This window comes from Coregonus lavaretus (assembly GCF_964263955.1).
Source record: "Coregonus lavaretus genome assembly, chromosome: 3".
Taxonomy (NCBI): Eukaryota; Metazoa; Chordata; class Actinopteri; order Salmoniformes; family Salmonidae; genus Coregonus; species Coregonus lavaretus.
Genome location: NC_139990.1, coordinates 29960756 through 29987068, shown reverse-complemented (window position 1 = coordinate 29987068; position 26313 = coordinate 29960756). Strand labels below are relative to the sequence as shown.

General features: G+C 44.6%; 1 protein-coding gene across 1 annotated transcript in view; it reads right to left on the bottom strand.

Annotated features, from left to right (window-relative positions):
* The window catches only part of LOC311126900 (exostosin-1b), a 102327-nt gene that overhangs the window by 25827 nt on the left and 50187 nt on the right, over positions 1-26313 (bottom strand). The window contains exons 2-5 of the mRNA XM_084158592.1: positions 14556-14649; positions 11603-11710; positions 10987-11106; positions 2916-3048 (exon numbers count right to left, since the gene is read on the bottom strand). Of these exons, the coding sequence (XP_084014718.1) occupies positions 2916-3048; positions 10987-11106; positions 11603-11710; positions 14556-14649 (455 nt within the window). The remainder of the gene's footprint in view (positions 1-2915; positions 3049-10986; positions 11107-11602; positions 11711-14555; positions 14650-26313) is intronic.

Genomic DNA, 26313 nt, shown 5'->3' with positions numbered 1-26313 from the left:
AAATGTTGGTGATTCTCAGAAGTTTAGCCTCTAGGCACATTTCTTTTGATATCGCCAAATCCATCAGTTTGTTCAAAGTCATTATCCTCAGTTTCCTCAATTACCGCAGGCATAAAAAAAAAAAGACAAAACATTTATATGAGAAATCATTCCAAACTAGACCTAAATGGTTCATTCTCTGTATGTTTTCACATTGTAGTTATTGGTGGTTATGCTTTAGTATTTACAGTGCATTCGGAAAGTATTCAGACCCCTTCCCTTTTTCCAAATTTTGTTTTGTTACAGCCTTATTCTTAAAAAATAAAAAAAAATAAAAAAAAAAATAAAAAAAAATAATTGTATCCTCATCAATCTACACACAATAATAATGACAAAGCGAAAAGAGATTAATTTATTTTTTAAATGTATTACAAATAAAAAACAGATACCTCACTTACATAAGTACTCCGACCCTTTGCTATGAGACTCGAAATCGAGCTCAGGTGCATCCTGTTTCCATTGATCATCCTTGAGATGTTTCTACAACTTGATTGGTGTCCACCTGTGCAAATTCAATTGATTGGACATGATTTGGAAAGGCACACACCTGTCGATATAAGGTCCCACAGTTGACAGTGCATGTCAGAGCAAAAACCAAGCCATGAGGTCGAAGGAATTGTCCGGAGAGCTCCGAGACAGGATTATGTTGAGGCACAGATCTGGGGAAGGTTACCAAAACATTTCTGCAGCATTGAAGGTCCCCAAGAATACAGTGGCCTCCATGATTCTTAAATGGAAGAAGTTTGGAACCACCAAGACTCTTCCTAGGGCTGGCCGCCCAGCCAAACTGAGCAATCGGGGGAGAAGGGCCTTGGTCAGGGAGGTGATCAAGAACCCGATGATCACTCTGACAGAGCTCCAGAGTTCCTCTGTGGAGATGGGAGAACCTTCCAGAAGGACAACCATCTCTGCAGCACTCCACCAAATCAGGCCTTTATGGTAGAGTGGCCAGACGGAAGCCACTCCTCAGTAAAAGGCACATGACAGCCTGCTTGGAGTTTGCCAAAAGGCACCTAAAGTACTCTCAGACCATGATAAACAAGATTCTCTGGTCTGATGAAACCAAGATTGAACTCTTTGGCCTGAATGCCAAGCGTCACGTCTGGAGGAAACCTGGCACCATCCCTACGATGAAGCATGGTGGTGGCAGCATCCTGCTGTCGGGATGTTTTGAGCGGCAGGGACTGGGAGACTAGTCAGGATCGAGGGAAAGATGAACGGAGCAAAGTACAGAGAGATCCTTGATGAAAACCTGCTCGAGAGCAATCAGGACCTCAGACTGGGGCGAAGATTCACCTTCCAACAGGACAACGACCCTAAGCACACAGCCAAGACAACGCAAGAGTGGCTTCGGGACAAGTCTCTGAATGGCTGTAATCGCTGCCAAAGGGGCATCAACAAAGTACTTAGTGAAGGGTCTGAATACTTATGTAAATGTCATATTTCCGTTTTATTTTACTTCATATAAATTTGCAAAAATGTCTAAAAACCAGTTTTTGCTTTGCCATTATGGGGTATTGTGTGTAGATTGATGAGGGGGAGGAACAATTTCATCCATTTTAGAATAAGGCTGTAACGTAACGAGTACTTTCCGAAGGCACTGTACTTGTAGACCATGCTTACATAAACAGCTGATTAGGACCTCATTGTTTACGAGATGAAAGGAGATTTCTTATTAAATTATTGATCTCAATTCATATCCACAACACCAATCATTTTTATGAACTACTGTAAACAAACTAAGGGTTAGAGGCATTGGCTCCTCATAATAACAGATTGGATTCAGAGTGTCATTACGAGATAGATTCTCATGTATCATCAGTCTCATTTAGTCCTCCAACACTCCACCTTGTCTCTTTAAAACCTCCACATGCTTAATTGTCGACTCCGTGACAAACAAATAAAACTCACCGCGGGGTAATCCATGCTTGTCACCGCGCGATTGTTTCAATATTTGCACCTCGCACCGAGGTGCTCAATCAAAAGGGTTGTGTATTGAGGGAGCTGACTAGCTGACTTCATCGACGAGATGACGATAGAGTTACATAGAGGAAAAGGGCAGAGTCCCAAATAGCACCCTATCCCCTTTATAGTGCACTACTTTTGAGTTGGGCCTATAAAGCTCTGGGTCAGAAGTAGTACACTACATAGGGAACAGGCAGCCATTTGGGACGCATAAAGGCCTTTGAGGTCACAGATTGTTACAGAGGCGCAGTCTGTGTTGGTGAACCGGTGCAGCAGTATATGGCGTGTTCACTGAGTGAAACGAACGACTGACTGACTATTTGGCGTGTCAGCGGGCCTAATGCGAGCATCAATCAAGGGTCGTTCGAGTAACATGTTGTTCTAGCCACTGTAACGAGTCAATTGATCTAGTGGGACAGCGTCTTGGCTGCGTAGTCCTTTAAGACTCTGTCACAGATGGAATCCAAGGTGCCAGAAACAGACGCTTCTCATTTAAAAGGACATATGGAGGGGGGCTAGCAGTATATCATAGGCTAGGGGCAATGTTTAAGAAGACACAAGGACTCTACCCATAACAGATAGCGTGTACCTACTACTCGACCAAACACACAATGCAATGAGATTAGATATTCTGGTGTGGCAAGGTAACTTCCCATGTGCATCCCTAGTATATCTATAGCTCAAGACATTCAATAAAGGACTGCTGTTAAACAGATACTGAACGACTGGTGCTACCATGCAATTAATGCGATAGAGGAGTGGAGTTTTTCCTAGCCAATGTGTTTCTGCTTGGGCTTGCTCTTTGGGATCTAGAACGGGTAACTGTAAAAGCACTTTGTGACAACAGCTGGTGTGAAAAGGCCATATAAATACATTTGATTGATTGGTTGATTGAGAGGAGGGGTACTCACCTAGGGTGGCGTAGTAGAAGGGGAAGTCTCCCAGGTGGGCAGAGTACTGTGGCAGGGCGAAGAGCCCCCCGGGGTGGCTGTTCCACATCAAGGTGCTCCTGGACTCCTGCTGCAGCACCCGGTCCTGGATGATCTGATGGCAAGATGGGATGGGCGGAAGTTAAACCAGTCCTTCCAACAGAACATTCATATAGACACTAAACACCAGTCACTCAAAACAGATAGACACTAGGGTTATATCATTATATTATTATTATTAGGTGTGTGTCCAGTAGAGTGAAACATTCTGAATGTTGGAGATAGCTGTATAATGTAATAGACCAGAGCTCCCCAACCCTCTTCCTGGAGAGCGACCGTCTTGTAGGTGTTCGCTCCAACCCTAATCTAGCGCACCTCATTCTAATAATTAGCTGGTTGATAAACTGAATCAGGTTAGTTACAACTGGGGTTGGATTGAAAACCTAAAGGAGGGTAGCTCTCCAGGAAGAGGGTTGGAGAGCCCTATAGTAGACTGACCCGGTTTAGTACACTTTATTTCTATCCGCATTGCTCGAAAATGTTTCAGCCACTTGATTAAGCCCCAGTAATACAGTGAGACATCTAACAGGAGCCGCTTACATACAAGACATCCAAATAAATCTGTAACTCAGTACCAGTATGGACACCAGTCAGTCATTCAAATAGAAGCTGTGCCCAAAATATACTTCACACACACGACAGAACAAACCAGTTCAGTTGTACATACAGTGAAACACCAGTCACTCCAATGAGGAGTCCACTCATTCATTCCCCTACAAATAGACCAGTCACTCACACATCCAAACACCAATACCAGACTGGCCATTTTCCCCTGTTGCTTTCTCTAAGGGGGGATACAATTGGCTGCTGTTGTGGTATCGAGGTGCGACAAACGCGATATTACCACTGTGCCCTTGAGCAAGTGCTAAATTGCTTCCGTAAAACATTCACAGGTTTGCAGCCGTGTTTTATGGCTCTCTATTGAATCCTACGGTGGCAGAATAGGTGGCGGGGTGACTTGGCCGTTGGCTTGGTAACAATGTGAAAAGTCTCGGGTGGTTGTGGATGGAAAGCGACAGTGGGCGGTAGGCGGCTCGAGACGGGAGCTAATAATACCACTGGAGGGGTCTATATTTGTTTATTTGGATCCCCATTAGCTTTAGCAGAAGCAGCAGCTACTTTTCCTGGGGTGCATAAAAAACACAAAACATGACAAAACACTTATACACTGATAGACAAGGACAGTCACAGATTTAAAAGATAAAGATACAAAAAAAAAATTATACAAACAATTAAACTAAAAAATGCTGTGTTAAGAGTGTGTTTGTGCATCCCCTCAGTCCCCACCGTTCCATGAGATGTTGTTTCATCTGTTTTTTAAAGGTATTTCGCTGTTGCTTGAGTAACTGGAGATGGAAGGGAGTTCCATGCGATCATGGCTTTGTATAATACTGTAATAATATTGACAAAGCAATATAAAAACTCATCTGAGGAGGTGGGGATAAGAAACGAGAGGCAGTTTTCCACTGCTACGGCCCCTCAGGGCAGTCAATAACCACTTGCCTCAGCCCAACAGATTAACTGGGAATCCTTTAGCCTCACAATAAAAAGCACTCACCACCTTAAAACTGGGGCCTTAAGACCTTATGAAGGGCTATTTTTCTTGCATGGCTGAAATCCTTCCCCTTGAGTGTCCTGGCCGAGCATGATGGACGACTCAATCTAGCCTCCCAACAGCTACAATCAGCCAATTAAGAGGATAATAGATAAAAACGTTTCGGAAACACACTGTAATTCTGTTTAATAGGTGTGCCGGAAAGCAGCGGGAACAGGGAAGGCTCCATTGGCTTTGTGATTGGTCTAAACTTCTCAACTTTCTGACAGGAAACACAACGTGATTGGTTGGGATTGTTCTCTTGCTTGTTTACTCGCTCGCCAACTCAGCCGCCCACCACACAGATGCTGGAGTGTGTGAAGTCGGGAGAGGAAAACGCAGGGAGTGTGTGGAGATTAAAAAGTCGAGAGATTGTGTGTGTATCGGCCTAGATCTGCAGCCGACCGAGCGTGACACAGCCGAATGAATAACCCATGCCGCTCGTTATCTCGGGAGCTGCCAAGGCAGCGGCATTAACATACACTACATGACCAGAAGTATGTGGACACCTGCTCGTCGAACATCTCATTCCAAAATCATGGGCTTTAATATGGAGTTGGTCTCCCCTTTTCTGCTATAACAGCCTGCACTCTTCTGGGAAGACTTTCCACTAGATGTTGGAACATTGCTGGGGGGACTTCCATTCAGCCACAAGAGCATTAGTGAGGTCGGGCACTGATGTTGGGCGATTAGGCCTGGCTCACAGTCGGCATTCCAATTCATTACAAAGGTGATCGATGGGGTTGAGGTCAGGGCTCTATGCTGTAGCTTTAAGATTTCCCTTCACTGGAACTAAGGGGCCTAGCCAGAACCATGAAAAACAGCCCCAGACCATTATTACTCCCCTACCAAACTTTACAGTTGGCACTATGCATTGGGGCAGGTAGCGTTCTCTTGGCATCTGACCAAACCCAGATTTGTCCATGGTGAAGTGTGATTCATCACTCCAGAGAACGTGTTTCCACTGCTCCAGAGTCCAATGGCGGCAAGCTTTACACCACTCCGGCCGACGCTTGGCATTGCGCATGGTGATCTTATGCTTGTGTGGCTGCTCGACCATGGAAACCCATTTCATGAAGCTCCTGACGAACAGTTATTGTACTGACATTGCTTCCAGAGGCAGTTTGGAACTCGGTAGTGAGTGTTGCAACCGAGGACAGACGATTTTTACACGCTAAGCACTTCAGTACTCAGCGGTCCCATTCTGTAAGCTTGTGTGGCCTACCACTTCGCGGCTGAGCCGTTGTTGCTTCTAGACGTTTCCACTTCACAATAACAACACTTACAGTTGACCGGGGCAGCTCTAGCAGGCCAGAAATTTGACGAACTATCTTGTGGCATCCTATGACATTGCCACGTTGAAAGTCATTGAGCTCTTCAGTAAGGCCATTCTACTGCCAATGTTTTTCTCTGGAGATTGCATGGCTGTGTGCTCGATTTTATACACCTGTCGGCAACAGGTGTGGCTGAAATAGCCGACTCGACTAATTTGAAGGGCTGTCCACATACTTTTGTATATATAGTGTATGTCACCCTCCGTTCCCCCCTCTACACCACCCCCACCAAATATCTCTTACTTCTTTATCCCTGGTTTACTCGTTTAGTCCTCGTCTCTCCCTTGAACACATTCACCACATAAACAACAACACGGCTAAGTCACCCGGGCTGTGCAGTGTTACAATGCCCCCGCCCCACCTTTGCACAGTGACAACATGTCAGTGGGGTTAAGCCTGGGTGCCACCTGCCGAGCCGGGGCCCAAACACTGAGACGTATGGAGATGTGTGTGTGAGATAGCAGCGATCCCAGGTTGAGACTAGTAGAGATAAAGGTAATTGGCACAACAGACAAAAGATGTCCACCAAGTTGGTGAAGCTAGTATGAATACTCAGATTGGAGATTGTGAGATTGGATGAGATTGTGGGGCTAGTTTTACGCCAAGGCCCACCGATAAATCTACAATAATCGAGAATTTCAACAAGCATTCTGCTACGGCTGGCCATGCTTTCCACCATGCTACCATTACCCCGGCCACCAGCTCTGCACCCTCCGCTGCAACTTGCCCATGCCCCCCCCCGCTTCTCCTTCACACAAATTCAGACAGCTGATGTTCTGAAAGAGCTGCAAAATCTGGACCACTACAAATCATCTGGGCTAGACAATCTGGACCCTTTCTTTCTAAAATTAGCTGCCGAGATTGTCGCAACCCCAATTACTAGCCTGTTCAACCTCTCTTTCGTAACGTCTGAGATCCTCAGAGATTGGAAAGCTGCCGCGGTCATCCCCCTCTTCAAAGGGGGTGACACTCTAGATCCAAACTGTTACAGACCTATATCCATCCTGCCCTGCCTTTCGAAAGTTTTTGAAAGCCAAGTTAACAAACAGATCACCGACCATTTCGAATCCCACCGTACCTTCTCCGCTATGCAATCCGGTTTCCGAGCTGGCCATGGGTGCACCTCAGCCACGCTCAAGGTCCTAAACGATATTATAACCGCGATCGATAATAGACAGTACTGTGCAGCCGTCTTCATCGACCTGGCCAAGGCTTTCGACTCTGTCAACCACCGTATTCTTATTGGCAGACTAAATAGCCTTGGTTTCTCAAATGACTGCATCGCCAGGTTCACCAACTACTTCTCAGATAGAGTTCAATGTGTCAAATCGGAGGGCCTGTTGTCTGGACCTATGGCAGTCTCTATGGGGGTGCCACAGGGTTCAATTCTCGGGCCGACTCTTTTCTCTGTGTATATCAATGATGTCGCTCTTGCTGCTGGTGACTTTCAGATCCACCTCTACGCAGACGACACCATTTTGTATACATCTGGCCCTTCATTGGACACTGTTTACAAACCTCCAAACGAGCTTCAATGCTATACAACACTCCTTCCGTAGCCTCCAACTGCTCTTAAACACTAGTAAAACTAAATGCATGCTCTTCAATCGAACGCTGCTGGCACCCGCCCACCCGACTAGAATCACTACCCTCGGCGGGTCTGACCTAGAGTATGTGGACAACTACAAATACCTAGGTGTCTGGTAAGACTGTAAACTCTCCTTCCAGACTCACATTAAGCATCTCCAATCCAAAGTTAAATCTAGAATCGGCTTCCTATTTCGCAACAAAGCCTCCTTCACTCATGCTGCCAAACATGCCCTCGTAAAACTGACTATCCTACCGATCCTTGACTTCGGCGATGTCATTTACAAAATAGCCTCCAACACTCTACTCAGCAAATTGGATGTAGTCTATCACAGTGCCATCCGTTTTGTCACCAAAGCCCCATATACTACCCACCACTGTGACCTGTACGCTCTTGTTGGCTGGTCCTCACTACATATTCGTCGCCAAACCCACTGGCTCCAGGTCATCTATAAATCACTGCTAGGCAAATCCCCGCCTTATCTTAGCTCATTGGTCACCATAGCAACACCCACCCATAGTATGCGCTCCAGCAGGTATATCTCACTGGTCATCCCCAAAGCCAACACCTCCTTTGGCCGCCATTCCTTCCAGTTCTCTGCTGCCAATGACTGGAACGAACTGCAAAAATCTCTGAAGCTGGAGACTCTTATCTCCCTCACTAACTTTAAGCATCAGTTGTCAGAGCACCTTACCGTTCACTGCACCTGTACACACCCCATCTGAAATTAGCCCACCCAACTACCTCATCCCCATATTGTTATTTATTTTGCTCATTTGCACCCCAGTATCTCTATTTGCACATCTCTTACACATCTATCATTCCAATGTTAATACTAAATTGTAATTATTTTGCACTATGGCCTATATATTGCCTTACCTCCATAACTTGCTACATTTGCACACACTGTATATATATTTTCTGTTGTATTTTTGACTTTATGTTTTGTTTTACCCCATATGTAACTCTGTGTTGTTGTTTTTATCGCACTGCTTTGCTTTATCTTGGCCAGGTCGCAGTTGTAAATGAGAACTTGTTCTCAACTGGCTTACCTGGTTAAATAAAGGTGAAATAAAAAAATTAAAAGGCTGTGTAGAAAATAGAGATACATTTGAGATTGGTACCATGCTATTGCGTAGACCAGGGATAGGCAACTAGATTCAGCTGCGTGCCAAATTTGTCTGAGCGAATTGTCAGGGGAACGGAACATAATTATAATAATTTGTACACTGCAAATTGAACTCAACTAACCCCAAAAAGAGATTGTATTTGAAAATAACTATAATTTCATACCTTGATTACATTGAGACACAAATCACATCTTTTTTTAATTCATGGGAATACTTGGAACAGATTTCCTAAATTAAACTAATTTTTTGCTGAATTCCTGGTGACAACCCAAAAACAACCTATGTAAAAATCACAAAAAAATCACTCGTGGGGTGGTTTTGGCACGTGGGCTGCCTGTTGCCGATCCCTGGCGTAGACTGTGCCCTATGAGCGAAAGACGTTGAAAAGATGTTGAAAATACGTATTTTCAACGTCTTGTCTTCATAGGGTGATGCATTTGCAACCGTAGTGTGAGGTGTGAGGGGTTGGAGTGTGAGGATGTAAGGTCAGACACTTGGGAATAAACAGAGATTGCAGTGAGGCTAGCGCGACATTGGAACTCTGGAAGACAGATGGAGATTGATAGCTGAGGAGACAGAGAGAAAATGAGAAAGAAAGTGTGTGGGTATGTGTGTTTTGTGTGTGTATGTGTACAGTGCATTCAGGAAAGTATTCAGACCCCTTGACTTTTTCCTACATTACAGCCTTATTCTAAAATTGATTAAATAGTTTTTTTCCTTCATCAATCTACACACAATACCCCATAATGCAAAGCAAAAACAGGTTTAGACATTTTAGCAAATGTATTAAAAATAGAAATATCACATTTACATAAGTATTCAGACCCTTTGCTATGAGACTACAAATTTAGCTCAGATGCATCCTGTTTCCTTTGATCATCCTTGAGATGTTTCTACAACTTGGAGTCCATCTGTGCTAAATTCAATTGATTGGACATGATTTGGAAAGGCACACGCCTGTCGATATAAGGTCCCACAGTTGACAGTGCATGTCAGAGCAAAAACCAAGCCATGAGGTCGAAGGAATTGTCCGTAGATCTCTGAGACAGGATTGTGTCGAGGCACAGATCTGGGGAAGGGTACCAAAATAATTCTGCAGCATTGAAGGTCCCCAAGAACACAGTGGCCTCCATCATTCTTAAATGGAAGAAGTTTGGAACCACCAAGACTATTCCTAGAGCTGGTCGCCCAGCCAAACTCAGCAATCTGGGGAGAACGGCCTTGGTCAGGGAGGTGACCAAGAACCCGATGGTCACTCTGACAGAGCTCCAGAGTTCCTCTGTAGAGATGGGAGAACCTTCCAGAAGGACAACCATCTCTGCAGCACTCCACCAATCAGGCCTTTATGGTAGAATGGCCAGACGGAAGCCACTCCTCAGTAAAAGGCACATGACAGCCCGCTTGGAGTTTGCCAAAAGGCACCTAAAGGACTCTGACCATGAGAAACAAGATTCTCTGCTCTGATGAAACCAAGATTGAACTCTTTGGCCTGAATGCAAAGCGTCACGTCTGGAGGAAACCTGGCACCATCCCTACGGTGAAGCATGGTGGTGGCAGCATCATGCTGTGGGGATGTTTTTCAGCGGCAAGGACTGGGAGACTAGTCAGGATCGAGGGAAAGATGAACGGAGCAAAGTACAGAGAGATCCTTGATGAAAACCTGCTCCAGAGCGCTCAAGACCTCTGGGGTGAAGGTTCCCCTTCCAACAGGACAACGACCCTAAGCACACAGCCAAGACAACGCAGGAGTGGCTTCGGTAAAAGTCTCTGAATGTCCTTGAGTGGCCTAGCCAGAGCCTGGACTTTAACCCAATCGAACATCTCTGGAGAGACCTGAAAATAGCTGTGCAGCGACGTTTCCCATCCAACCTGATAAAGCTTGAGAGGATCTGCAGAGAAGAATGGGAGAAATTCCCCAAATACAGGTGTGCCAAGCTTGTAGCGTCATACCCAACAAGACGAGGCTGCAATCGCTGCCAAAGGTGCTTCAACAAAGTACTGAGTAAAGTGTCTGAATACTTATGTAAATGTGATATTTCAGGTTTTTCTTATTTACAAATTTGCTAAAATTTATAAAAACCAGTTTTTGCTTTGTCATTATGGGGTATTGTGTGTAGATTGATGAGGAAAAAATGATTTAATCAATTTTAGAATAAGGCTGTAATGTAACAAAATGTGGAAAAAGTCAAGGGGTCTGAATACTTTCCGAATGCACTGTATGTATGTGTGTGTGTGTTTCAGTATTTTGTGGTGTATGTGTGTTTTTCTGTGTGCATGTGTCAATGCGTGCATGTATGTGTGGGTCCGTGTGTGTGTGTGTGTGTGTGTGTGTGTGTCTCTCTCTCACCTCCAGAGTAGTCAGCACAATCTTCTCCATGGAGGAGAAGTAGGCCTCCCACAGGAACTGGGTCTGCTGCCTCAGAGCTAGGATGTTATCCTGATGGATGGAGCGCACCGTGGATGGGATCTAGAGGAGGACAGGAAGAGGACACTGTTAAATAGAGGGGATGGAGAGAGGAGGGGGGCAGGGAGAGGGAGGTGTAGGGATGAAGGAGGGGACAACACGCCATGGTCGGTCAGAGAGAGGGAGGGATAGAGGAAGGGAGGGATAGAGGAAGGGAGGGATAGAGGGAAACAGGGAGCGACTAACTAAACTTAAGAAACGCCCGTTCTAATTTTCTGTTGCAAAATGTTTTGCTAAGGTGTGCCTAGCCTCTAATGAATATGATCCTGGGCTGAGAGACCCAGTGAGTGGACTCTCCGGCCAATCATTGACATTCATTGCGTTAACGCTAGTTATCATTGGCTTGTTACCTCCAACTTCCTTGATATTGCACGCAGAGACATAAATGGTATCCACAAGTTAATCTGACTCTTGGTAAGTAAAATCTTGCAGTATCCCTTTAAAAGGGTTGAAGGATGGAGAAGGAGGTTAAGGGGTTGGTGAGGGGTGTGCGTCGTACCTGCAGCAGCAGCCTCTCGTCCCCGATGACGGCCGCCGTGTTCCAGTTGATGATCTCAGAGAAGGGCAGCTCCCAGCCGTTACTCAGCATCACAGGCACACAGGCTGCCTAAAGACAGAGATACACAACACAGAGGGAGAGAGGGAGACAGAGAGAGAGAGAGAGAGCGAGAGCGAGAGAGAGCGAGAGAGAGCGAGAGAGAGAGAGAGAGAAGGGACACGGAGAGGGATGGAACAGAGAAAGTAAAAAATTGAAACAGACTTGGAAATAGATTGAATAAAACAGCACACAGCGAGAACGAGACAGCAAAAAGAGAGAAAGTGACAAAGAAGGTTTGAGGAAGAAAAAATAGAGAGAAGAAGAGAGGTAACCAAGCTGAGGCTGGTCTTTGGCAGTGGCGAAGTAGAGGAGACTAATGGAGAGGTAGAGGCATGGAGGGAAGAGGAGAGAAGAACAGCTGGTGCAGTGGGATGAGAGTTTGACGTAATGACAGCCCTGTCAATCAGGGGTCATAAAGGTGTCAGCTAAAACAGCACCGGCCCCCGGGCCCTGCTCTCACACTGCCTCTCTCCTACAAACATACACTCAAATACAAGTGGAGGCTCATGCATTCACACTAACCTTTGACTCGCACACACACTCACCAAGGTAGACGCACACACACACAAACACACACTCTCTCCTTTCTCTAGATGAGTGGAGAGGCTAGGAGAGATGGACTGAGTGGTGTGAGTCAGAGTGAAAGTGTAGGAGAGAGGAGAAAGAGACACAAGTGTATACTTTCTGTGGAGAAGTGTGCACTAATATTAGAGGTGATGACGGAGCACTTCAGACTGTGGAAGTAGATAGAGTGGTAGGCGCACACTCAGTGCAGAAGTGTGCAATAAAGTGTGACAGGTGTGAGGTTTAGGTTACGAAGTATGCAGCGGTTGGATGGAATCTGACAAGTGGATACGCTGTAGGTTGGGATTGAAGGGCACAAGCATGCAGCGGTTGAGTGGTAATGGCAAGTGCATATGGAGTGGGAGTAAGTATGCACTTACAAGTGTGGTAATGAAGTGTGTATATAAGAGAGTGTAAGGGTTCTGTGATACTTGGAGGAGATGAAAGGGGTGGGTAGGACGGAGGGAGTAGAAATGCACTTGCAGTGTAAAAAATAGTGAAGTTGCAATGTAAGTGGTTTCACTGTGTGAGAATGACAGTGTGGTAGTAAAGATTACATTTTACATTTTACATTTTAGTCATTTAGCAGACGCTCTTATCCAGAGCGACTTACAGGAGCAATTAGGGTTAAGTGCCTTGCTTAAGGGCACATCGACAGATTTTTCACCTAGTCGGCTCGGGGATTAGAACCAGCGACCTTTCGGTTACTGGCACAACGCTCTTACCCACTAAGCTACCTGCCGACAGATCATGCATAGCACAGCACAGTAGTGATGGGTGAAAAAAATGTGATCGTTACATATCGCAATGTTATTTTGGACTATATACAGTGAGGGAAAAAAGTATTTGATCCCCTGCTGATTTTGTACGTTTGCCCACTGACAAAGAAATGATCAGTCTATAATTTTAATGGTAGGTTTATTTGAACAGTTAGAGACAGAATAACAACAAAAACATCCAGAAAAACGTATGTCAAAAATGTTATGAATTGATTTGCATTTTAATGAGGGAAATAAGTATTTGACCCCCTCTCAATCAGAAAGATTTCTGGCTCCCAGGTGTCTTTTATACAGGTAACGAGCTGAGATTAGGAGCACACTCTTAAAGGGAGTGCTCCTAATCTCAGCTTGTTACCTGTATAAAAGACACCTGTCCACAGAAGCAATCAATCAATCAGATTCCAAACTCTCCACCATGGCCAAGACCAAAGAGCTCTCCAAGGATGTCAGGGACAAAATTGTAGACCTACACAAGGCTGGAATGGGCTACAAGACAATCGCCAAGCAGCTTGGTGAGAAGGTGACAACCCAAAACCCAAAACACCCAAAACACACAGCCAAGGCAACAAAGGAGTGGCTCAAGAAGAAGCACATTAAGGTCCTGGAGTGGCCTAGCCAGTCTCCAGACCTTAATCCCATAGAAAATCTGTGGAGGGAGCTGAAGGTTCTAGTTGCCAAACATCAGCCTCGAAACCTTAATGACTTGGAGAAGATCTGCAAAGAGGAGTGGGACAAAATCCCTCCTGAGATGTGTGCAAACCTGGTGGCCAACTACAAGAAACGTCTGACCTCTGTGATTGCCAACAAGGGTTTGGCCACCAAGTACTAAGTCATGTTTTGCAGAGGGGTCAAATACTTATTTCCCTCATTAAAATGCAAATCAATTTATATCATTTTTGACATGCGTTTTTTTTATTTTTTATTCTGTCTCTCACTGTTCAAATAAACCTACCATTAAAATGATAGACTGATAATTTCTTTGTCAGTGGGCAAACGTACAAAATCAGCAGGGGATCAAATACTTTTTTCCCTCACTGTAGATACTTTGCCTCCAAGTATCGATTTGTAAGGTAGCGTTAGCTAGCGCTAGCCGGCTGTACCTGCACCAAAAATTCCGGTATTTTTCATCCTATAGCTTGTTCTCCATCTTCTTTTTAAATAGTGAGCCAAAATGTTTTCAGCACTTTTATTTCCATGACCGATCAAAACTAATTTTCTTATGCTCTTTCTTGTCTCTGCAGCAGACATATTTTGAGCAACATGTTTGGAGCATCAAATCGCAATAAAGTCACAATACATATAGAATCGTGAGAGTCGCAATACATATCGTATCAGCCCCTCAGTATCGTAATATCGTATTGTAAGGTCCCTGGCAATTCCCAGCCCTACAGCACAGGTGTTGGGATATATAGGTGTGTGTGTTTGTGTGTCGAAGCCCACTCAACTGCAGTGCCTCCAGCAATCGTAAGGAGTCAATCTCTGTGCGTGTGTGCGTGTACGGGCCCACTCACTTGCAGTGCCTCCAGGAAGCGAAAGGATCCCAGGCGTCTGCCCCGAGGCACCAGGCAGAAAGTAGAGTTGTGCAGCATCTCTCTGTAGTCATATCTGTGGAGAAACACACACACACACACAAACACGGTCAGTACATGTCACACACACACACAGAAGAGGCTATCAGGTTTCTCTCCTATAGTCATACACCCTCAGGACCACACGTATACACAGTACTAGCTATGCTCACCTTACTGAACACACTCACATAACAGATCACACACCCCAGTATACAGTAAGTCCCTCAACTCCATCCTGTAACATAATTCATATACAGGTACGGACAGAAATCACAATTTCTCCACACATTTTTCAAGGTTCTTACTGCAGCGCAATTCCTCATCTCCCTCTCCTGCGTGCTCCTTCCATCCCACTACTCTCTCCTTCCCTCCATCTCTCCAGTGAGGTGTGCCATATTGCTATCCAAACAGAATGATCAACCCTGCCAGGGGTAATGAGCTGTGAGTGACACCTGCTACCAAGAGGCAAGCTCCTGCTGTGGTGGGTGCGCGTCTGTCTGCTTAAATCGGGGGGGTGTTTGTGTTTGTGTGCGCTTCACTCAGGTGAAGTCACACTCAGGGTGGCAGAGAGTAGGTACACAGATGGGAAGAGAGGAGAACATGAAGATGTTTTCCATTTCACACAGACAGCCGCTTACTAGGGCATTAACCTCTACTAGGCCCAGGAGAAAGACTTCCTGCCCATCTTTCTCTCGCTCCTCCTCTCCTGTCATTGGGAGAATCTCAACTGCATTTCCTCTTTTCTCCCCTCCACTCTGACCTTCTCTTCCAATTGGTTTTGAGAAGGAGGCTGAGAGAGAGGACTCATGGGATCAAGGAAATGCAATCGAGCCTTCCATTGCCTTTCTGTCCAATTCTCTCTAAATCACATTTATAAAGCTCTTTTTACATCTTTAGTTGTCACAAAGTGCTTTTCAACTCTCCTCTCTATTCACTTCCTCCCTTTTCTCTCCCTCATTCACTCTCGCCCTCTTACCCTCCTTACTCCCTCGCTCTCACCCCATGGTGTATGCAGAGGGATGATGCTGTTTACTGACAGTAACGGAAGTGTGTGTGTGTGTTTGCGTACTAACACTGCACATAGGCTCAATTGAGATTCAGAGGGCAACAGCCAGGACACGTCTACTGCTAGGATTCAAAGCACAAAACAGGTTCACACACATTCACTCTCGCACACGGCAATAACTAATAAATGGCCAGCGCACCGCACTAGTCAGTTCTGAAAGCCACGTATATAATATACAGTTAGCACTTAAACATACATCACACACACCTCGGTGGCCAGGTTTGCAGGAGCGGTGTAGAAGACAACAGCTGCACACCCAAACATTGACATTCTATCACCTGCCGATGGAGACAGACAGGGCACACACACTTTTCTGCACCAGCTGTCTCCCTGTGCAGCGCTGCCTCCCTCATGTCCTTCCCTGCCTTAATGCCATAGAATATCAATGAGACAGACTGACCTATATAGCTGTAGCATCTCCCTCCCGAGCACATCTGGTGTTTGGGTTAAAGTTAAAGATAAGGTGTGCCATTGGCATCAGGGACTTCTCAGAGAAAGCAATGCCTCAGTAGAGTAAGGACGTACTGCTCCATATGATAGTCTGGTCAGCTTACTGATTGTAGTCAGTAGAGCAAAGTTTTATTGACGTGTATGAAAGTGTATTCTTTGTTTTGTGCGTGACGGGTGCTGCTGGGAGTGAGTGTGGTGCGGGGAATGAAAATGGAAACGCAAAACAAGTTTATGAGAACCGGAGGAATCTCCATATCAAGGGGACTTTATTCATTTTATGAATAAGTACAAAGGCCACGCCCACTATACTTTAGGAGCGGCTCCTCTGCCGCTCCCCCCTCCTTGATCGGCTTTGTCTGGTCACTAGTGTAGCCTACAAACTTTTTTTACAACGCTTTTAAGCATAAGCGCACACATTCCATGCCTCAGTAAGCATGTTCTTTTTTCAGGAGGAGTAGGTTACATGCAGCTATTGACATGTTTTACACAAAATACATTATCGACATGTTCGTACAAACTTTGTCAGTATTGCGAACATAAGCACGACACAAACAGGCAGTCTAGCGATTTCATGTTCTTCTTAGCTGCTGAGTTACATGCAGCTATTTACTCTCGCCACGATATCAGCATATATGGCATAACTACGGCACCGGGCGATGCAAGGGTTTACCTTATTTTAACTATTTTCTACATTGTAGAATAATAGTGAAGACATCAAAACTATGAAATAACACAAACAATTATGAAGTAAACAAAAAAGTGTTAAACAAATCAAAATATATTTTAGATTCTTCAAAGTAGCCACCCTTTGCCTTGATGACAGCTTTGCACACTCTTGGCATTCTCTCAACCAGCTTCACCTGGAATGCTTTTCCAACAGTCTTGAAGGAGTTCCCACATATGCTGAGCACTTGTTGGCTGCTTTTCCTTCACTTTGCGGTCCAACTCATCCCAAACCAACTCAAATGGGTTGAGGTCGGGTGATTGTGGAGGCCAGGTAATCTGATGCAGCACTCCATCACTCTCCTTCTTGATCAAATAGCCCTTTCACAGCCTGGAGGTGTGTTGGGTCATTGTCCTGTTGAAAAACAAACAACAGTCCCACTAAGCCCAAACCAGATGGGATGGCGTATCGCTGCAGAATGCTGTGGTAGCCATGCTGGTTAAGTGTGCCTTGAATTCTAAATAAATCACAGACAGTGTCACCAGCAAAGCACCCCCACACCATCACACTGCCATGCTTCACGATGGGAACCACATATGCGGAGATCATCCGTTCACATACAGTGGGGGAAAAAAGTATTTAGTCAGCCACCAATTGTGCAAGTTCTCCCACTTAAAAAGATGAGAGAGGCCTGTAAATTTAATCATAGGTACACGTCAACTATGACAGACAAAATGAGGAGAAAAAAATCCAGAAAATCACATTGTAGGATTTTTTATGAACTTATTTGCAAATTATGGTGGAAAATAAGTATTTGGTCAATAACAAAAGTTTCTCAATACTTTGTTATATACCCTTTGTTGGCAATGACACAGGTCAAACGTTTTCTGTAAGTCTTCACAAGGTTTTCACACACTGTTGCTGGTATTTTGGCCCATTCCTCCATGCAGATCTCCTCTAGAGCAGTGATGTTTTGGGGCTGTCGCTGGGCAACACGGACTTTCAACTCCCTCCAAAGATTTTCTATGGGGTTGAGATCTGGAGACTGGCTAGGCCACTCCAGGACCTTGAAATGCTTCTTACGAAGCCACTCCTTCGTTGCCCGGGCGGTGTGTTTGGGATCATTGTCATGCTGAAAGACCCAGCCACGTTTCATCTTCAATGCCCTTGCTGATGGAAGGAGGTTTTCACTCAAAATCTCACGATACATGGCCCCATTCATTCTTTCCTTTACACGGATCAGTCGTCCTGGTCCCTTTGCAGAAAAACAGCCCCAAAGCATGATGTTTCCACCCCCATGCTTCACAGTAGGTATGGTGTTCTTTGGATGCAACTCAGCATTCTTTGTCCTCCAAACACGACGAGTTGAGTTTTTATCAAAAAGTTATATTTTGGTTTCATCTGACCATATGACATTCTCCCAATCCTCTTCTGGATCATCCAAATGTACTCTAGCAAACTTCAGACGGGCCTGGACATGTACTGGCTTAAGCAGGGGGACACGTCTGGCACTGCAGGATTTGAGTCCCTGGCGGCGTAGTGTGTTACTGATGGTAGGCTTTGTTCTTTGGTCCCAGCTCTCTGCAGGTCATTCACTAGGTCCCCCCGTGTGGTTCTGGGATTTTTGCTCACCGTTCTTGTGATCATTTTGACCCCACGGGGTGAGATCTTGCGTGGAGCCCCAGATCGAGGGAGATTATCAGTGGTCTTGTATGTCTTCCATTTCCTAATAATTGCTCCCACAGTTGATTTCTTCAAACCAAGCTGCTTACCTATTGCAGATTCAGTTTTCCCAGCCTGGTGCAGGTCTACAATTTTGTTTCTGGTGTCCTTTAACAGCTCTTTGGTCTTGGCCATAGTGGAGTTTGGAGTGTGACTGTTTGAGGTTGTGGACAGGTGTCTTTTATACTGATAAGTTCAAACAGGTGCCATTAATACAGGTAACGAGTGGAGGACAGAGGAGCCTCTTAAAGAAGAAGTTACAGGTCTGTGAGAGCCAGAAATCTTGCTTGTTTGTAGGTGACCAAATACTTATTTTCCACCATAATTTGCAAATAAATTCATTAAAAATCCTACAATGTGATTTTCTGGATTTATTTCTCTCAATTTGTCTGTCATAGTTGACGTGTACCTATGATGAAAATTACAGGCCTCTCTCATCTTTTTAAGTGGGAGAACTTGCACAATTGGTGGCTGACTAAATACTTTTCCCCCCCACTGTATGTGCTTTCTTGAGCAGGGGGACCTTGCAGGCACTGCAGGATTTCAGTCCTTCACGGTGTAGTGTGTTACCAATTGTTTTCTTGGTGACTATGGTCCCGCTGCCTTGAGATCATTGACAAGATCCTCCCGTGCAGTTCTGGGCTGATTCCTCTACGTTCTCATGATCATTGCAACTCCACGAGGTAAGATCTTGCATGGAGTCCCAGGCCGAGGGAGATTGACAGTTATTTTGTGTTTCTTCCATTTGCGAATAATCGCACCAACTGTTGTCACCTTCTCACCAAGCTGCTTGGCGATGGTCTTGTAGCCCATTCCAGCCTTGTGTAGGTCTACAATCTTTTTTTTGTTGTTATTCTGTCTCACTGTTCAAATAAACCTACCATTAAAATTATAGACTGATCATTTCTTTGTCAGTGGGCAAACGTACAAAATCATGTGTGTATATATATATATATATATATATATATATATATATATATATATATATATATATATATATATATATACACACACACGAGAGAAAAAAAGAAAAAACATTTGGGGGATTGGAAGTGATGCAGACAATTACATTGATGGAATTTACAATCTACAATATTAAAGCTGATCTACCCCCTAAAAATAAAAATAAATAGGTGGTGTGCGCGCCTCCTAAGTCGGACCAGCAGGCAGCTCCGAGTGCCTCTCCTCCGCCGGCGATGTTTTGGGTCAGCCGCTGGAATCAGTTTAGTTGCCCTGGGGAGAGCAAACAAAGGATCTGCTTCTGGAAAGTCGTATTCCTGGTCGTAATGCTGGTGAGTTACCGCCGCTGTAATATCCAATAGTTTTTCCTGGCTGTATGTAATGATGCATAAACACTTTCTGAGCTAATAATCTAAAAAATAATACATAAAAAAACAAAATACTGCGTTTCTTAAGAGCTAGTCGCGAGGCCGCCATCTTCGTCGGCGCCAGAGTTGACAGCCTTAATGTTATGTATTATGTCATGTTTTATGTTTTGTGTGGACCCCAGGAAGAGTAGCTGCAGCTTTGGCTGTAGCTAATGGGGATCCTAGTAAAATACAATTACTAGACACAGCTAGATAGACCTGCAGCAGACAGCCAACTAGGTGAAAAATCTGTCCATGTGCCCTTGAGCAAGGCACTTAACCCTAATTGCTCCTGTAAGTCGCTCTGGATAAGAGCGTCTGCTAAATGACTAAAATGTAAAAAATTTAAATTTAAACAGTCATGACAGTTAGTGTCAGCTTATGAACTATGACTTATGGGTCCATGTATGGTGATAATGGTGTCGATTCAACAAGATGATTACAGACCTGTACAAGCAAATGCTTCATCTCTATCAATTTACATTTTACATTTACGTCATTTAGCAGACGCTCTTATCCAGAGCGACTTACAGTTAGTGAATACATATATATTTTTTTTTATACTGGCCCCCCGTGGGAATCGAACCCACAACCCTGGCATTGCAAACGCCATGCTCTATCAACTGAGCTACATCCCTGCCAGCCATTCCCTCCCCTACCCTGGACGACGCTGGGCCAATTGTGCGCCGCCCATGAGTCTCCCAGTCGCGGCCGGCTGCGACAGAGCCTGGATATATAAATTGTCACCCTTGTACCATCTTGATAGATAATATATATGTGTCATCTGTATACATGGACCCATTCTGACTTCAATACAAGAACAGGGTAAAATAATAAGTTCTAGGATATACAGGGTTCTACCCTCCATCTCTTCTATTATGTCTCAGTCAGAGCCAGAGAGGAGGGGCCCTGACCCCTGACTTGTTCACTGCTTGCCCCTTCAGTCGGCTAGCTGGGGCACTTAGCAGGGTCACTGGTCCCCGGCTGAGGGATACAGTAGAGATCACTCTCCTTCCTCCATCCATCGTTTTTTTTTCTCTCCTCCTCTCCATTTTCATTTCCCTCTAACAACAGCAGAGCTCTGTCATCCTGCTGACCTTGAGCTGCTGAGGAGGAAACCAACTGCAGAGCGAACCGAGGAGCCCACAGGCGGTGTGTGTGTGTGTGTTGTTTTAGTGTGTGTGAAAGTGTTTGTGTGTGAGGGATAGATAAATAAAGAGAAAGTCCGGGAGAGGGAGAAAAAAGAGAAAGGGGTAGGCTATTGTAAAGAATGTCGTGCTTTGGGTGAAAACATTGGTAAATGAAGTCAACATAGCATAATGCTGAGGAAATATGATTCAGATGAGATGGACTGAAAATAAGCCCTAATGAAATAAACTGTGTGTGTGTGTTTCACAGGTCTGATGCAATTAGGTGACCCTCTCAACCAGACCCACCGGCAACAATGTTCAATATAGTCGCCATGGCAACCCCTGTTTAGTGCCTCCACTTAGGAGAGTGACTTAATTACATGCGTTCTGAACTTCATCCAGATGCACACAAAAAAATCATCAAAACATTCAATTTTTTTAAAGAAACTCTTTCAGAAACGAAGGTCTTTCCTTGGTCCCCCTTTAGCCAGGTTTCTCAAAGGGAGGAGGGAGGGCTTGCCTGGGCAAGGCGCCAGCAGTGCACTGCCGTCAGGCCTGATGCAGTATGGGTATTCGACAGACGCTACCTAGAGCAAACCCTCCCTCCAGGCCCGCTCGTTCTAAAGTGATGAAAACACAAAACCGCAAACAACCTCGATGTTCTCCAAAAACACAGAGAAAGTGATCAAAGTTAGGACTTTTATGAGGTTGTCACATTAGCCCAAGAGATCTCTCGTCTCTCTCCCAGTGTGTGTGCGCGCACTGTGTGTGTGTGTAAGTACCCTGTGTGTGTTATTACCTGAAGAGGGCTAAGATGTGCTTTAGCCAGTCTGAAGATGTAAAGACGGTGAGGACAAGCTGTGTGGATTAACAGTAACAATGAGAGGGGGTGGAAGTAATACCGCACCATGGAGGATTAGGGCCACTGTGATAGTGTGTCAGGCCTGGGAGCTAGCTGTATGCTCGGTCAGAACTGCATGACTGGAGGCCATGTGAGGTGTGTGTGTGTGTGTGCGTGTGCGTGCGCCTGCATGCATGCGAGAGAGGGAGCGTGAGGGCGTGATAGTGAATTAATAAAGTTAGATGAGTGATGCAGTCAAAGCGTGTGTGCGTGCGTGTTTGTGAGAGAACGCTAATTAGTATAGAGACCTATAGGTGTAGGACTGATTAAGACTGAGCATATGGTGTGAGTAGGGCTGTTGCGGTGACCCTATTACCGCCACAGCGGCAGTCATGATCGCAGTAAAATTCCACGTGACCGTTGAGTCATGTAAATCTCCTTTTATGTAGTCTGGACATGCGTTGGTAGTACCCAACTCGCTAATGGCCTGGTACTCAGGGCTCTATTGTCCCTCTAACCACTCTGACATCAATGCAAATGCGATCGAAAATCACATCAAACACATCATCAAAACTGTATCATGCTTTTAAAAGAAAGAAGTTCAACAACAGGTTGAAACTGAGTGGAAAATATGGTTGTTGTGGATGTTGTTTCAAAGCATAACACAATGAAATGGACAATGCTTTCTAAGGTGGTGATTAATTCAAAACACACATGATTTGAGTTTATGCATACGCATAGGCCTATATAAAAGCCGAAGCCCGAAAAAAAAACGGAATTCAAATAATTGTGCTGTTATACAATACATAGCCTACAGCATATTATGCACGGTAGAATAAAAAACATGTATTTGGTACATAATTGGTCTAGCCTTACTCCAAAATGAAACAAATTATACTAACTACTAACTGCCTTTGAGTGTGGACTGTATTATTATGCATACTGGATGGACTGGTTAACTTATGCTTCGCTCCAAACTTTTTATCCATGAGTCTGGGAGAGAACGTTTAGGCCTAGGCGATGCTGTTGGTTCATTGATTGTGCAGGGCGGCTTACAGAGTTAGCTTACAATTATAGTGCATTTATTTTATTTTATTTTGAATAGCCTAGTAATAGGGCATTTTTTATATTTTCCTAAGTAATTAGGCTGACACATTACCTTTAGCTATAGAATCTCTCTCCACCGTGTTTCCATCTCCTCCTCTCTCTCCTTCATTCCTTTCTCGAGCGCACAGAGAGGGGCGGTCAACAGTTTAATGAAATATGTTTTGTTGTGAAAACATGTTACTATCAATGTTCCTGAACAGATTTCACTTGGTTTCCCAAATTAAGCACTGGGTAGCTGCAGGAGCAGGGTTGTAGAGCCCATGACATACAGAGTTTGGGCGGAATAGGACCTGTTGCGCAGCGAGAGGCTGCATTCTCCTCAAACAGTGGTTGATGCCTGGCGTGAAATAACCGCAGTAGCCTACCCAGCATATCATTGAACAATAACCCGCGGGAAAGCAGCCTCCATTCGCTATTCCAGTGCATACTGATACTGATGAAATGTATTTTTCCCCCCTGCCCATCTGATAATGGGCCATTCTAAATTACATATTACTAAAGACTAGATTAAATTGAGAATAGTCTGATGGGTGAAAATATGATCACTTGATGAGAGAACAGGGTGTGCAGCCTGAGGCAAGGAACAGAGAGCAAGCTTTTTTTTTTGTGACTTTCTCAAATCATCAATAGCCTGTAGTCGCATCATGCAGTCCATATATGTTTTGATTTCTAAGTCATTCTAAGGTTTGTATCATTCACAACTAAAGTTGCCAAATAACTCTAAATCTAGCATATAGGACCTGTTTCAAATGATCACTTTTAAGCTCAGCATAGCAACTTCTTATGCGCACTCGCTCCAGAATGGGAAAAATATCCTTTCTATTTTATTCAGCTAAGTTATTATATTCTCCTTACTATAAAATCATAATAACAATAATGACATGGGGACTTAAGCATGTCTTGTCTGCTAAATGAACAAGCCTACAGCCTATGGCATGGCGCATGGCCAGATAACATACAGTAAGCCAACTCATATTCTGTTCTTCTGAAATACATTTTTCATATCATGTTTCTTTAGACCTGCCTAAAATAAATAATGGATTTATTGTGATGTTCCAAAGGCGCACATCAGCGGCTTGTATGCATTGAGATGTTAAACATGTTTGTTAATTAATGGTCAATTACCGTGAGACCGGCAGTCTTTTGCATGACAATAACCTGCTGACAAAATTACATGACTGCCACAGACCTAGTGTGTGAGTGTATGCCTGTGAGTGAGTCAGATGTTCTGCATGGTACAGTATGTGACTGATTAACACAGGCAGTGTACTTGTGTATGCTGTAAATCAGGGACATATGTTAGTGTGTGTTTGCATGAGAACGATTATCTGTGCGCACATGCATGTGGCTGTAAATATGAGGGACTGAGAGGCAGTGAGGTGTGACTGACTAGTGTGTATGTGTGTGTGAGTGTGTGCATACGTGGTCCCGTAACCCTCACCCCATGTACTCCCCACCCATCATCCACGCGGCTGGATGCCCTGCCCCTGTGGTGTGTGTGTGTGTGTCCGGTCTTCTCTCCCCCTCGCTCACCACGCTCTCCCCCACAACTAATTCATTACCCTAATTAGGCCTCATTGGCTAGCTTATGCTAGTTCCAATTAGCATCCTAGCATAACGTAACCCTGAGGTCCGCTTCCCCAAACAAACACACAGGCTGTGTGCAGGATCCCATGACGGCCATGAGGTCCGGCTACACATGCAGGAATCCGATTACCCTCACTTACTGTCCAGAATCCAGTATTAGACCAACACTCCACTTACAAACCAACTGACTTTCAGAGAGGTCTCCCTTTCTAAATAGGCTAAAACGTCTTTAACTGAGACAAGGCAGTTCACTCTTAATGTATTGTTCATACAGCACCAAAATCTTGACAATAGGTGTAGTACACGTTTTGAGTTATTCTGATTGCATAAAGAGATACTGGGTTGCCATTTTGAAAAGGTAATAAAGTTTGGGTTATTCTCAGTATTCAAGGGTCAAAGAGGAGCAAAAGGTGATAGCATAGCATTAGCTTGTTTTGACTGGATAGGCTGAGTAACTCTAAACAAGGACTCAAAACCAAAACAGTTACCTCAGAACAGTCTTGTCAAGGTGCTAGCTATATCAGCAAACCCCAACTACCATGAAGAAAGATTGAGTGTTTAAGAGTAGTGAAGTGAGTGTGACAGCCCGTATGGCATGCTAGATTCTAGACAGCCAAATTCATCAGTTTCCCAGTCATACCTCATAGCACCCCCCAGCACTATCTCCTAGCCTACCATTCCCATGTTACATGTGTAAGCCTGAATATTTTATAAATACGCAGATAACAAGGGTCCCATCTGCCGAGATACTAATTCACTGTGATGGCTTTATCCAATGCAATCTTTTCAATTTGTCCTCTACGATTTCTTTCTCGCTGTTTTCCACAGCAAGCAGATGGAGTCTTTTTTGTTGTTGTTACATTTAGGGTCTGCACAGAATTCGGAGTCCCTGAAGCCTACTGTAACTCTCCCTACAGAGGATAAGGACTTTTAGAGGGACCCTCAACTCCCCCAGACATATTTGTGTACACACACAGCCACGCACAATACAGTAGCACAGCACCAAGACAGTTCACATTAACAGTGACACACACACACTCCAGAGTCCGTGGGATTGGCTCCCTGTTCCGTGCCTTGGGTCAGATTAGAGGTCCATACCTTCTACACACACACACACACACACACTGGAGACCAGCTGTGTCTCATACTGCAGTGCACTTCATTTCCAGATGGCCCTCACGATGACGCAGTGTGTGTGCGTGTATGTGCCGTCTGTGTGTGATAATATGTGTGTGTGAGAGACTGTCTCGGATTTAGACATGTCAGCACATGCTTTGCTGCAGCCTCCTTATAAACTCATACATTTGTCATCAGAGCTGCTGGAATAGATAGCACAGAGCAGAGGTGGCCATACTTTCCATTGAGCAATGGCCTTTTATCTGCAGCACAACAACAACCATACCAATATGGGAAAAACTTGAGCCGCCGAGAAATGAATTGACTGAACGTGTGCAACATGCACACATCATGCAGAACATGGGTAGCTAAGTAAAATCCCAATGCATATGGCCCTGGTCCCATCTGCCTCCCAGGCCCAGCTCAGCCCTTCAGGCCCTCCACTCCTCCAAAAAGTGACTGGAAACCTAATGAACTGAAATAACAACTTGCAAACATATTCCAATTTATTCCCTCAAGGCTAAAACCACAATAAACTCAGGGCCATATGGGCCCCAAGTCGCAGCACAGCATGAGATAAAGTACAATAAAAAACACACTCACAAATAAAAAGATAAATGGGTGAATTAATAAAGATATCCTGGTTCG